The 14,461-nt window shown below is 39.5% G+C and overlaps 3 protein-coding genes and 1 pseudogene across 7 annotated transcripts in view; 1 reads left to right on the top strand and 3 right to left on the bottom strand.

Annotated features, from left to right (window-relative positions):
* Nucleotides 1-6,109, bottom strand: LOC145481797 (uncharacterized). Its single transcript, XM_081460337.1, has 2 exons — nucleotides 4,954-6,109; nucleotides 1-4,527 (listed from the first exon to the last, which is right to left on the bottom strand). The coding sequence occupies exon 2, from the start codon at nucleotides 4,440-4,442 to the stop codon at nucleotides 3,006-3,008; it is 1,437 nt and encodes a 478-aa protein (XP_081316463.1). The 5' UTR covers nucleotides 4,443-4,527; nucleotides 4,954-6,109; the 3' UTR covers nucleotides 1-3,005.
* Nucleotides 1-14,461, top strand: part of LOC145481794 (nephrocystin-4-like) — a 47,052-nt gene that overhangs the window by 9,172 nt on the left and 23,419 nt on the right. The window lies entirely within an intron of this gene.
* LOC145481796 (uncharacterized) lies at nucleotides 6,108-9,515 on the bottom strand. Its single transcript, XM_081460336.1, has one exon. It carries the CDS (start codon nucleotides 9,513-9,515, stop codon nucleotides 7,959-7,961), a length of 1,557 nt encoding a protein of 518 aa, XP_081316462.1. The 3' UTR covers nucleotides 6,108-7,958.
* LOC145480486 (uncharacterized) lies at nucleotides 11,445-13,557 on the bottom strand (annotated as a pseudogene).

The raw sequence follows: 14,461 nt of genomic DNA, 5'->3' as shown, positions 1-14,461 counted from the left end.
GCTATTTCAGTGTTAAAATGTTGACAGATTAAATGATTGATTGAGGAATGTTCAGTTCACGTGATCATAAAGCAAATGGTATATTCATACAGGAATACCACTGATCAATGCCTGGTGCGGCATCTTGACCACCACTTCCACCAGGAAATGGGTAGATTTAACTATTTTATTGATCAGGAAGTATATATTTGGTTTTTGGAGCGGGAAACATAGTGACAATGCAGGAAGTTGTTCTAAACTTGCGCTGTATAGAAGCACAAGTGCTACCACTTATGGTAATATTGTAGGTGCAAAATAAAAAGTCTAGTTGCTTGTGCGACCAGTTGGTCGTTAACTTTGAGCCCCGCAGTGGTGGAACATTAACATCTTGAAATGATGAATTGAGGGTTGTCCAGTTCAGGGTACCATTAAAGCAGACAGTATTCACTGATGAATGCCGCTGATGTTTGGTGTGACCAGTGTCCAGGCCACCATGTACCTCAATCTTTATGATGTGATTCCTAGGAATCTGTTATCATAACTTTGAAAAATTAGTGTCTGTGTGTAAATCACCCACCTAAAATCCTACTTTCTAAATTAAGTGCTTCCACTACCAGGTATAAAAGGACAAATTGGCTCTTAAGGTTACAGTATACCTTCGGGTCGGCAATTTTCTTCAAATTTGGATTTTTGGGTCAAAATAGAGGTCGAAGAATAATCTCTAATTTCTGAAGAAAAATTTTGAAAAAGGCTAAATATTGGCGGAGAAATGGCGGTTTTACGTTTTCACCGGAAGTAAAAGTTTACCTCTTGATTGACATCCCTATGGCGCGTATGCAATCAACCGAGACGATTTTCGCGGGAATTACCTATATGGATGTCACGAATTGACTACTCAGTTGATCAGCATTGTTGTTCCGACTACCCAGCATTTTTGATATTAGGCGTGTCTCTATTAAGTTATAAGTAAACATAGACCACGTTTAAACCATGGACCGGTTCGAAAAAGCGAAAACAGCGAAGAACGAATGAAAATACATCAATGAGTGAAGAAGCGAAAGTTCGCCACGCGGATGAAACTATAGTTATCGTATAAGGCGGGCAAATATTCGTGGTGAGAGAAAAGAAAGGTTCTGTAAAAATTTCGGAACTTGACAGCAATAACAGGGATGCTGACAGAGACTCTTCTGATGAGTCCGATATCGACGAATCGTCGGACTCATTGAGACCATTTGAAATATTATCCATGCACAGTTGCCCACACACAGTTCAGTTCACTGCCTTCGGTTCCTTGAGCGCATTGCGAAACACAAGAGTTTTTTAGAGATTCGCGCGTAAATTTCACCAGGCGGTTAACGGCAGTAAACTTTTCCTGCACTGATTGGCTTAGTTACCTGAGAACCCAGTTGAAGGCGTTTGTGGGCGGAGTTTGTTCGCGAAGCAGAAAATTTTTCTTAGCGCTGTTTTCTCGAATAAATTTTTTCACTTGAAGCAGACACTTTAAAGAGTTACGACTCAAAGGGAATTTGTTCAATTGCTCTTAAATTTGGACAGTGGCTAGTTTAACATATAAACTACAAAAGCGTGTCTGGGAATTGTTAACTTCGAAATACTTTTTCTTCGAGAGCGATTTTTGTACGATCACTCCACATTTTTTTAATCCTATTTCGAAAATGTTCTGTAACTTTTTACTGCAATCGAATATGCCAAAACGCAGACACGTTTTTTAAGTGCTTTGGGCCCTAAAACCTAGGAAAAAATTAAATTGGCGAAAAACGAAATTCGCTTTGACTTGTAGCTTTCGAAAGGTGATTCGGGCGCTCGCATTTAGTGGTCGTGAAAAATTCGACAATTCATTTTCTTTCAAAATTGTTGGTATAGTTTGATAGCCAGCTCCATAAGCTTTAATTTGATATAGGGGTTTAGGTATCTACAGCTTAAACTGCACGCGCTACATCGCTTGCGCGCGAGACACCCCTGAAGGTATACTGTAACCTTAAACCACCTGCTATGACCATGTATTCTACCTTAGCTTGCCTTGTGTGCTCTGAGACAGTGCAATAAGTTGTGATGAAGTTGACACAGGGAAGATCACATCTTTTTTTGCAAGCATTTATTAATTTTATTAGAAGTGCCAATATAGCATGCTCATGCAACCTTAACAATCTGTGCTATGTGTTCATTGCTTCTTAAGTTTATCGATCCTAATTCGTAATATTATGTCTATGAGCGTCTCTAATTGTAACATTTACAGAGACTCTGTTTGAACAGAAGCCAAAAAAAATCCTCCTGCCAGAAAAAAACTCCGGTTTAGAAAAAACATGGCAGGAAATCTGGGAAGGAACCATGGTCCAGGCTCTTAAGTATTTATCAGCCCATCCTTGTAGACTCTACATACAGTCATTAAAAACTTCACATCACATGGCAATTTCTATGCCAATCCCGAGGAATTGGGTTCTAGCTAAAATATTTAAAACTTGGACTAGCAATTGGTTGGCAGCTATCTGCAAACAGCTTTAAAACACTGAAATCAACGTGTACTTCAAGAACATTCTATTTTGAATGCTTCCTTTTGTTTTACTGAGTAAACACTTGCCTGTTAGGAAGGTAAATGACAGTAGGTATACAAAGCAAGCTAACGCTAAAAAAAAAATTGAAACATATTTCAACTAAAGAAAATCATAATGGAATGTGCAAAGTCTTTGATCCTGCCACCTCAGTAAATAATCACATTAATTCAGTGTCAATGTAATTAACACTGTGATGCTAGTTACATACAGTAAATGAACAAGCAAATATTGCAGTTGACAAAATACAATGGAACTCGGTTTTTACTTTTCATTAGTCTAAAGTAGACATGTCTATGGGATTCCTTGCAATGATTGTCAATCCTTTCCCCTCGTGTAGGACAACAAAGTATTGTTTTATGATTGTTAAGAGTTTCCAAGTCTTTCAAGAGCTCACATTCATTAGACATGTTTGTTTTGATTTTCTTGAACATTTCGGTATTAACTGCCGTTATTGGTTCACATGTTTTTAACTGATGGGCTGCTGGCTCCGGTGTCCTTCCATTGGTGGTCTTGTAAAGGAATGCGGTTATCCCTGTAAACTTTCAAACCCTTCTGCTCGCATTCATATCCAAATATCATGTCTTCAAATGTTTTAAGTTCTGGTCGATAGTAAACATTCTTTTCCGACAGTGCTCTGAGGTTGAGGTAGACAGCAACCTGTGGAGGCTTACGAGAAAATGGCTTTTTAGGTCGACATAGCGGATTCCATCGCCTCGGGCTCATTGCTGCAATAGGCTTTTCATTGTCATCGGCGTCTTGGACAAAGTGTTCAATACGCTCGAACACAAGGCCGAATTTTCTTCGTCTGTCTGCTGCGTAGGAACCCAGTGGCTTCTGTTCGGGATGATACTCGTAGAAGCACTCCACGCTGTCATCAGTCATCCAGATGAACTGCAGCTTCAAGCGCAGAGCAATTTTCTGGATCCAGTATCGTGGATAGCCTGCTCCGATTTCATCTTGTGGAAGGCATATAATAGGGAACTCGTGCCCGCAACAAGACACGTACTCTTCAAACTCTGAAGGTCTCACTACCAGTATTCTGATGGTGGATTCTTGAGTCACGATGTTATCTTGGGGCCACTTCAACAAGGCAATCTTGGCGCGGCGGAAAGATGGTATAAAAATCCATCTTTTATTCTCCATTTCAGGATTAATTTTTGTAATGCGTTTTCCTTGCTGATCGTCATTTTTAAACCACTTTAATGAGTCATCAGGCAGATGCATCTTTAGCATGTATTCGCAGTCGAGGAACCAGGAGTTTTTTTGCGATGGCTGATGCGGTTTTTCTAAAGAAAAAGCCTTGAAGTTGTTATTTTTACCCGGTTGACGATAAGATGGCTTGTCTTTTGGTGGAACATTATCTTGCTTTTGAGTTATTTCAAGCAAATGTGGGGTGCGCTTCACCTTTTCAAAATTAATCGCCTTCAGCAATGTTGAATTTGTGTCTAATTTAAGTGAGTTTCCATCGATTTGTAATATATCTTCCAGCTCCTGGCGAATCGATCGTCCTTTCATTTTATTAATAAATGTCGACAGCTTGGAATAGATCTCTTTGAGATCAACGTTTGCACCATCTTGCCAGTCTTGTGCCACAGTGTACACTTTCGACACGTTGATGGTCGTATCCATTGTTTCTTGGCAACTTGGTGTCTTGTCTTGCCATGGATGGCTCTCTAGCCATTCCCCATCTTGCCGCTTTGGCGTTTTGTCGCCATCAGCGAAGAGCTTTTTTCTTACTTCTTCTCTCGATCTCGTATCGCTGCTGTAACTTTTCGGCTCGGGTGTTTCGTCTCTTGCTGTGTTTTGCTCCTCTTCTAGGGTCAATTTCTCCAAGTTCCTTTCTATTCCGCTGGCTGAAGAATCAGCCAGAGTTTCGTTCATGCTGTCAGCCATTTTGCTTTAAAGTGAAAGCATCGTAAACATGACTAGGCAAAAAGTAATGTATGCACTTGTTTTCTTGTCACACCGGATTGCGTCACTGAAATTTCACTTCCGGTTACTTACGTCAGCCTGAGCGCAGAAAATAAAAATAGCTCAATAACTTCCAAATTCGCTCACATTTTAGATGTTTTTCTTGTGTTTCTCAAAATGCAAAGTAAAAAAAGTACAAGCAAAGACAAAATAAGGAAGGAAAATAAGAAATGAATTATTTTAGAATTGTTGGAATTACTGTAAATAATGTAGTTAAATTTTAGTCTCTTTTTATTGTAAATATCAAATTTAGGTTTTTAAATTTTATAATTTATTTTATTTGTTTTATGTGTCCCCTATTAGTAGAGGGCTTTTTTCTCCTCGGCTAGAATGTATTTGACACATTAATTAAGTTATTGATTGATTGATTGATTGAGAGTCTTTGCATGTTTACCTTGTTTCATTTCCCAGATTCTGGACTTAATCTATTGACCGGTTTTGATTTTTATTTTGATCTATTTTGAATGGCGTGACACTGAAAACCAGCAATAGGGCACTTTTTCCGTGTTTACATAGCCTCATCTAAACTCAAGGAGGGTTTGAAACATTCGAGACAGTTATGCAAACCGGAGACGTAGTGGAGGGTTTGCATAACTAGATTACGTAATACAATAAAACGTGCAGCTGATTCGCTTGCGAAAATGCTTCCTCGAGACGGTCATTTTACTTGTTTTTCTTTTGAAAACAATGCAGTCTTCATTTGAATAAAGGTGTCTAGGAGAGGTTGATTGTCCTGTCTATGAAACACAAGCTCACTGACATTCGTTCGCTGTGCTCGGTCGTCTGTTCTTCGAAGTTTCGCCACTCGTGAATAACATCCGTACGTTGCAAAACTGGCAGACCAGCGCATTGAGGGCGCTTATCATATTAGTGAGCTCAAGCAGTGACGACGGCGACGCCTTGGACGACGCCTAGTAAAAAAAAAAGAGATTTATATTTTACCTTCGAATTTCACAATTATCTAGATCTGTTCACCCCTCCAATCAATCTAAAAGCTTGCTCAAACTAAATATGTAAGGCCAGCAATCAATTCCTAAAGAAAAGTCGGAAAATTACACGTCGTGGCTCACGTTCTTCAAAATACCCAAAACTTGGTCATTTCACGTTGTTGTTTTGATGAGGACGGCTAAGAAATACACAAGGATTTATAACGCACGTGCACAGCCATTTTCGTGCTCATTAAATTTATTTGGTGACAAACTCGTTGCCGTTGTCGACGTGGTTTTGTTTAGCTCCCTTTTTCTTATCAGAGAGGGCGCATTTATCATGAACGGGGTGCTTATTTCGTTTTTCGACATAAACGTAAATGTGGTACAACACTTAAATGAACAACAACAGATACCGTGGGTAAAGAACTGTTAAGGTTTTCGTAGTCGTAACACAATTTTCGTGTTTATTCCGAAGTAGGCGTCATAATTCACTTGTCTTATCAGTCTATTTTATGTCAATGTCTGGAAGTAATATATCAAACACTGCCAATGGAGAAAAAACGTGGCAGGGAATCTGAGACGTGCTCTAAAGTAATTATCAGTCTATTATCAAAAATAGCTATCAGCCATTCTTTCAGGCTCTACACCCAGGGGGTGGGGGGGGGGGGGGTCGTACTTGCAGTACAATCATCAAGTAACCTGTGTATGTAAAATGGCAAAGTCTATACCAATACCAAGAGATTAGATCCTAGCAAAAATAATAAAACTTAAAGTAGCAATTGGTTGGTAGTTCTTTGTGATCACGAGCTTGTTGAGAAAGCTAACGACAGTAGGTATACAAAGGAAGGTAACCCTAAAAATATTGAAACATTCTTCAACTTATAATTGGAAGATACAGGATCGTTTTGATCTTGCCACCTCAATAAAATTCATCCATCAAATGAGCCAAGGGTTATTCAGCTCATTTGGCGATGAAGCAGGGGGTGTTAATCTGGAGAGGCCACAAATCAGCTAAACTAAACTGCAATCAACTATTTGTCTATTTCATCAGTAACTTGTTAGAGTTATGTACATGTGTGTATAGAGTTTTTGCACTCACATGGCCAGCGGCCATGTAAATTTATTAGAACAACAGAAAAGGTTTACACAAAACAAGAGTTCCACTCCCACAATATTGGTTTGGTTCACCAACATTGCGGGCATTTCACTATTTTGGTACTCATCAATATGGCTGCTGCGACATCATGCGAAAACACTCTATCCCCTGGTCAAGTGGTGGTACTGATGCCACCTCAGGTATTGCTAGACATCACTTCGCCAGGGAACATAGGATAAACTATGTTCACTGATGAAATGATTGTTCTGAAAACAGCCATTAGATTTTTCAATACTTTATTCAGAATTATTGACAGTTGCATTCTACTTGGAAAAAATACGTTTCAAGATACAAGTCTGTGGATTGCAGAAATATCTAGTACATTCAGTGATACTATACTTACATTGTCTAATAATGCTACTTTGCAGTAATTCTTCCACCACTATATTTTTTCTTTCAACATTAATGAAAAAGTGAGCATACAGTACAATCAATCAATCAATCAATCGATCGATCGATCAATTGAGCGATCAACCAAAGGATAGAAGCCACTCACCCGACCACAGAATCTGCTGGCCGTGGGCTACCAGACCCAACTTTGACTTTCATTGCACCTTGTGGATGAAACTTTTGAATAAAATTTGAATCAGTCAGGTTTTGGCTGTAGGAGCTAATGTCACTATTTTTATTTTAAAATTTCTTGTTGGTTGTTTACTGGTTACTAAGAGTTCATGAAGAAGCTAAGTAGCAAATTCCCTATTTAATAATGGTTTGTTCCCACTTTAGGAGAAACTGGGAAAATGTTCAGACTAGGATTTAACATTGGTACATCTTGTTTTGGCATTTCCTAAAGAGTTTCTTTTAGTACCTACGGCAAAGTCAAATGATCTCTTACGCTGTGAAAGTAAGATGAAAAGGGTACTGACAACAGATGGAAAATGAAATCTCTATTTGGATTGTAGTAGTGTTTATAACCCTATACTTTTAATTTTTAGAAACGGGAAAGGTTGTTTTGAAAAATACGAACAAAATTCTATGTTGTGAATATAAGTTATTGGAAAAGACACGCATGCTTCTCAATATTAGTTATTATTTTGTTCTCTCAAACTTATAGATAATCGGAGATGAAACAAGTGAATCGTGTTAGTTTGCTCAGCCCCTGTGATTTAATGAAGCCAGACTTTTTTTGTATTGGGCTACGTCGAAATTTCAGCATGGTTACAATTTCACATTCCAGCGGCTGTAAACAAAATTGAAAAATTAATTTTAAGCTATCCATGGCAGTCTGATAACGATTACCTTGCTGATTACCTCACTGATCAGTGATTGTACATCTAATGTACATCTTGAAATATTACTTGAAAATGTGCTATAGTTTTCAAGTGTCATATCTTCAGTGATTAAGTATGGTTGCTAAGTCGGCTTTTGTTGAACAGAAGGACTCCTAGCTCCGGTATCTTGCCAGTCATGATCCTGCAGGTGGATGCGGTTGTCAATGAATACTTTCAGGCCATTTTTTTCACATTTGTACCCGAAGATCATATCCTCTAATAGACGAAGTTCAGGTCGATAATACACCTCCTTTGATTTCAGTGCTGCTAAGTTGAGAAACACAGCACTTTGCGGAGGTTTGCAATCAAATGGTAGTCTTGGTTTAGTCTCCCAACTCATGAATCGTCTTGGGCTCATGGCTGCGATAGGCAGGCTTTCATCTTTTGTGGCCTTGACCGAATTTTCTATACGTTCGAACACAAGGCCAAATTTTCGTGGTTTGCGTCTCCGCACAAAGTTAAATTCGTCACTGTTGCAAGGAGGTGGCGCATATTCGTAGAAGCACTCCACGCTGTCATCAATCATCCAGATGAAATGCAGCTTCAAGCGTAGAGCAATTTTCTGGATCCAGTATCGTGGATACCCTGCTCCGATTTCATCTTCTGGGAGGCAGATAATAGGGAACTTGTGCCCGCAGCAAGACGTGTACTCTTCAAACTCTGAAGGTCGTACTACCAGTAATCTGATGGTGGATTCCTGGGTCACGATGTTATCTTGGGGCCAATCTAACAAGGCAATCTTGGCCCGGCGGAAAGATGGTATAAAAATCCATCTTTTATCTTTCTTTTCAGGATTAATTTCTCTAATGTGTCTTCCTTGCTGATCATTATTTTTAAACCACTGTAATGAGTCGTCCGGCAGACACATCTTAAGCATGTATTCGCAGTCAAAAAACCAGATCTTTTGTGGTGGAGTTAAAGAAAAAGCCTTGAAAGTGTTCTTATTCCCATGATCACGAAGAGATGGCTGGTCTTGCGGCGGAACCTTGTTTTGCTTTTGAGCTATTTCAAGCACATGTGGGGAGAGCTTCGTATTTGTAGATTCAATCGCCTTCAACAATTTGGGTATTTTTAGTGAGCTTGGATCGATTTGCAATACTTCCTCTAGCTCTTGGCGAATCGATGGTCCTTTGATTTCATCAATAAATTTCGGAAGACTCGAATAGATCCTTTCGAGATCAACGGTTTTACTTGCGAGCCATTTATCTGGCACGATGCACACTTGCGACATGTCCATCCTCGTCTCCATCCGTTCTTGGCGCCTTGGTGTTTCGTTTTCCCACGGATGGTCTTTTAGCCATTCTCCATCTTTGTGCTCTGACACAGGAGACTGATTAGTATCCAAATTCAGTTTTGCATCGTTACTGTCACTTTTCTGCTGAAGTGTTTCGATGCCGTATGCCGTTTCCTGCTCTTCTTCATATTTCGAAAATGTATGTCTCGAGAAATGTTCGCTTGAATCTCTGTTCCTGCTTGCGGAACTTTGATCTGTCTCAGCTTCACTGTCGCAAATACCGTGAGAAGACCCTTCATCTCGACTGTGTCGAGAGTGAGCCATGGCTGTAATTTGGACTTGTGACGAACTGTGACAATTCAAGTCACATTTAAGCCCCAAATCATTTACATCTCTGTATATCATTTACATTTCCGCTTTCACTTTGTAGATCACTCCCAGATCAAGAGAGACTGTATCGTTTGCATGTATCGCATCAATTAAAAAGAATTTATGGCCATCATTGGGAGTAAGCATGAGCCCATATCGTGGCGTCTTAGCGTACTTACTTTTATGATTCAGTCCAGCCACTCTACAACGAACATCGAAACGACAGACGAACGTGTTTACATTGATTAGACAGGTGTCCTTATGATAGATGTCACAGACATGACGCCATTTTTAAAGGCGTTAGTTACTGTCGTTAAGTAAACTTATCTATTCTACGAAATGCAGTACGAATAATATTTGAGAGTTTGAGAATATCAGGAGCAGTGTAAGTCTTTAAATGCTCGAGCTTTCGTATGGCTACTCATTTATTATATGACAAAGAACACTACGAGGGCAAGCATTAACTGCCGGGCAAATTATGAATTATCTATAAATTTGGCTGTTCACAGCCAATCACAATGAAGTTATTGTCTCAATCAGACAATACGTTATGCTACATAGCACACAAAATTGTATTCTGTTTCGTTTTAGTCATTAAAAACAGTCCAACACATTAGCATCAGGACTGCACGAACAAATTGTACAAACTTCCATTAGGAATGTATATATATTTAGATGCATGGTACTGCGGTAAAAACAATCACTGACAGACAATCTAAGTCACGGAATGCCATAAAACTTTGAGCTGATTCGCTTGCGAGGACGCTTCCCCGAGGCGGTTATTTAACGAGTTATGCTTTTGATAGCGGTGCGTGTTAATTTGAATAAATTCTTGTGTAGGAGGGTTCAAATAAACAAACTCACTCGTTCGCTTAGTCATCCGTTTCGCTACTCGTGAGTAAAATAACTGTAGGCTGCACTTTCTCTAAACTACTTTAAGTTATTATTCCATTTATTTCCCCGGGCGCTAATTTACTTTTGGTAAATTTTTGAAGAAAGAGGCGCTTGTTGGGTTGGGGCGGTTTTTTCTTTCTTCGAAATAAACATTCGAATGAGATACAGCACTTAAATGAAACGCTAACGGATACTGTAGGAAGAGAACTGTTAGGGGGTTTTCATAGTCATAACACCATCTTCTTGTTTATGCCAAGCTAATTTTTTAAAAATATTTCCACGTTCAGGTGGCAAAATAGTCTACATAACTCACTTGTCTTATCAGTCTATTCTATGTCAATGTCTTGAGGTAGTATATCAAACACTGCCAAAAAAAAAAAAACTCCTGTGGAGAAAAAACATGGCAGGGAATCTGGGAAGGAACCATAGGTCAATCTCCACAGAATAATTAATAAATCTAAAATGGCAGAGTCTATGCCAATCCCAAGAATTGGATTGTAGCTGAAATATTTAAAAACCGAACCTAACAATTGGTTGGTATTTCTAAATAGGTAGTTTTAAATCTCTAGAATTGATGTGTCCTCAATGGGAACTTTTTATTTGAAATATTTCCTTTTGTTTTACTTTGTGATCATTTGCCCGTTAGGAAAGTAAAAGAAGGTAGGTATAAAAAGGAAAGTAACCCTAAAATATTGAAACATTTAGCAACTAAAAAATAAAAGACGTAGAGTCCTTTGATTCTGCCCTTAGACAAAGAGAAACAACTAAAATAATCACATTGATTTAGTGTCAATGTAATTAACACTGTGGTGTTAATCGGATGCGGTAAATAAACAAGTAAATATTGTAGTTAACAAAATACAATGGAACTCGGTTTTTACTTCTCATTAGTCTAGAGTAGACGTGTCCATGGGATTTCCTTGCAATAAATGTCTATCCTTTCCTCTCATGTAGGACAACAAAATATTGGACAACAAAACATTGTTTTCAGATTGTTAAGAGTTTCCAAGTCTTTCAAGAGCCCACCTTCTTTAGACTTGTTAGTTTGGATTTTCCTGAACATTTCATTACTTACTGCCACTCACTGTTTTTCTTCCACTTGCTTTTAACTGATGGACTGCTGGCTCCGGTGTCCTTCCAGTCGTGGTCTTGTAAAATAATGCGGTTATCCCTCTAAACTTTCAGACCCTTCTGCTCGCATTCATATCCAAATGTCATGTATATAAGTTGTTGTCACAATTTATTGAACATATGAAATAAATCTCAGTTAATCAACAACTCTTGTTTCTATTTTGAGCTATGTGCTTTGCTAATCATCCATTCATCGACCTTGGATGACCTCACGTAAGAATCCTGAAAAGCACCCAATCAGAGTGAACTTTAGCATCTTGATACGTGCTTGCTAAATTTGGCCACTGTCTTTTGCTCTCACACGAGTGAGACTACAGTGCGACATTTTGTCCAGAATATTTTCTATTCCCTCCCACCCATCCAAAGCACTTGCCCACTCATAGGTCTTCGTAATAATATAGTTTGGCTAAGGGTTTTTCCAATCATCTAGGATATTTTGTAATACAACTTAAATTGTAGGGCGACATCAGTTTTACACCTGGGTTTGTAATGTACACAATTAATAAAAACTCCTGGCATAACATGTAAATCTTGAGGGTTCAGGCACCGCTTTTAGTTGTATTTAATAGATGCGTTAACTGTTAAGATGAGCAATGGGACTCTTACAATAAGTACCTCTTTTGAGGTTTCTTTGTGTACACTCGAATTAAAATTACCAAAACGAACATTCATAACTTTTAGAGCACATACCACCTTTGAGGTGGTTTAGACACGAACTATAGAAACTAAGTACTTCGCTTAGGTTTGTTTATGTAGATTAGAACACTCTGCCAGTCCAGTAATAGATACTTGAGATCATAGTTCACAATTTATGCTTTCTTATATTGTTACCGTTCTTTGCAAGTTCTGTTTAGGTTGGTCAAATAAACACGGGAATGGTGATGCACACTCTTGCCCCCATAGACTCGATTTTCGGAGGCCAACTCCCTCCAATTGTACCCCCTGGAGTTAGGTTAATGGAGGCTTACTCCCTTCAATCAGAGAGGAGGCCCACTCCCTCTTCTCTACCCAGGAATGTTTACAGTGACCCTGAGTGAAGGCTTACTCCCTTCTCTCCATCCACTGTCTACATCTCCTTGGGCTGTAGGTGTGGTTTTCTTGACACTCCAGGCGTTCATGGGGCTAAAATATTAACTGAGCACTCTGCCACCCGCTTCCCCATTTTCAGCCACACAAAGTTGTTGCCATCCTTCTTTTAAGAGAAGCAAGGGAAGGTTGATTAATTAAGTTCTGGTCGATAGTAAACATTCTTTTCTGAGAATGGTCTTAGGTTGAGTTAGACAGCACCCTGTGGAGGCCTACAAGAAGATGGCTTTTTAGGTGGACGTCTCGGATCCCATCGCCTCGGGCTCATTACTGCAAAAGGCTTTTCATTGTCATCTGTTTCCGTGACAAAGACTTCAATACCTTGAACACAAGGCCAAGTTCTCGCCTTCGGTTGTCTCTGAAGTTCCTCACCCACTTTTTTCCAACCTGACGTTCAGGTGGCTCCTGATTGGGGTGATACTCGTAGAAGCACTCCACGCTGTCATCAATCATCCAGATGAACTGCAGCTTCAACCGCATAGCAATTTTCTGGATCCAATATTGTGGATACCCTGCTCCGATTTCATCTTGTGGAAGGCAGATAATAGGGAACTTGTGCCCACACTGCTCGACGTACTCTTCAAACTCTGAAGGTCTTACTACCAGTAATCTGATGGTTGATTCTTATCTTAGGGCCAATCTATCAAGGCAATCTTCGCGCGGCGGAAAGATCCACCTCTTTTTGTGTCGTGCAAGTTTCGTTATCCATTTCGTTTTCTCATGCTTCTGGGTATTACACCATGTTGACAGGCAGTCAGGCACATGCATTATAAGCATATATTCACAGTCCAAGTGAAAAAACGTCTTCTAGACACGTAAAAATATCCAGTGTGATAAAATTACAGGCCTCAAGCGATGTTGCCTTTAAATCTCTATCTCTGGGGAGAGACTTTCTGTCAGTTCCACCATCATCCTTGTTTCTGTCGACCATTTCTCTCGTATGCGGTGGCAGATCAGATAGATCCATCGGGAAGGGATTTAAACGATTTTAATAGTTTCTGCGGACTAACTTCCAGCTCCCGTCTACTACCATTTAAAGATCCCTTCATCTCAGACTCCCCAAAAAGTGGGGCTCCGGGCTCCACAGCATGCGCACCAGGCTCTGCCGCTAAGACTGTTGCTTAGTAGACTGCAGTTCTAATTTTCACCGAAAATGAAATTAGGGAACAAATGGAATTAAAAATTCAGCGCTTTTCCATCATTCTTTTGTCTGGAAATGGCAGGAAAACAAGTCATGTGGCCATTCTTGCCGCCATTTGCCCGTTTCCAGCAGCCTGTTAGTTGTAACATAAATTATAAACTAATGATAATTTACCTGCTCCCAACTAATCACATGTTACACAGCACACAAATTTGAATTCTGTTTCATTTTCTTCACTGAAAACAGTCGATTACAGTGGAACTAGCATAGGACTGTTACATGTACCAACATTCATTAGGGAAGAACTCGTATTTAGGAGCATGGAACTGAAACAAAAACTTTCACTGACTGACAATGTAAATCCCGAAATGCCATAAAACGTTTGGTTGATTCGCTTGTGAGAACGTTTCCCCGAGGCGTTTATTAAACGAATTGTGCTTTTGAAAGCAATGCTGTGTGTGTGTTAATTTGAATTAAATTTTTGTCTGGGAGAGGTTGATTGTCCAATGTGTAAGACAAACAAACCGTCACTCGTTCGTTGCACTTAGTCATTCGTTTCCGAAGTTTCGTAACTCAATAAAAACTCTGTAGGTTGCACTTCCTTGGAGGAACCGTTATGATTCAATTTAGCTATCCGGGCGCTAATTTACTTTTGGTAGCTTATTGGAGAGATAGCCAGACGCTCTTAGTGCTCGTCACGCAATCTTTTTCCAACACGTGGGGAAGAAAG

This window comes from Orbicella franksi, chromosome 3 (genome assembly GCF_964199315.1).
Source record: "Orbicella franksi chromosome 3, jaOrbFran1.1, whole genome shotgun sequence".
Lineage (NCBI taxonomy): Eukaryota > Metazoa > Cnidaria > Anthozoa > Scleractinia > Merulinidae > Orbicella > Orbicella franksi.
The sequence above is the reverse complement of the archived record's forward strand: the minus strand, read 5'-3'. Positions and strand labels throughout refer to the sequence as shown.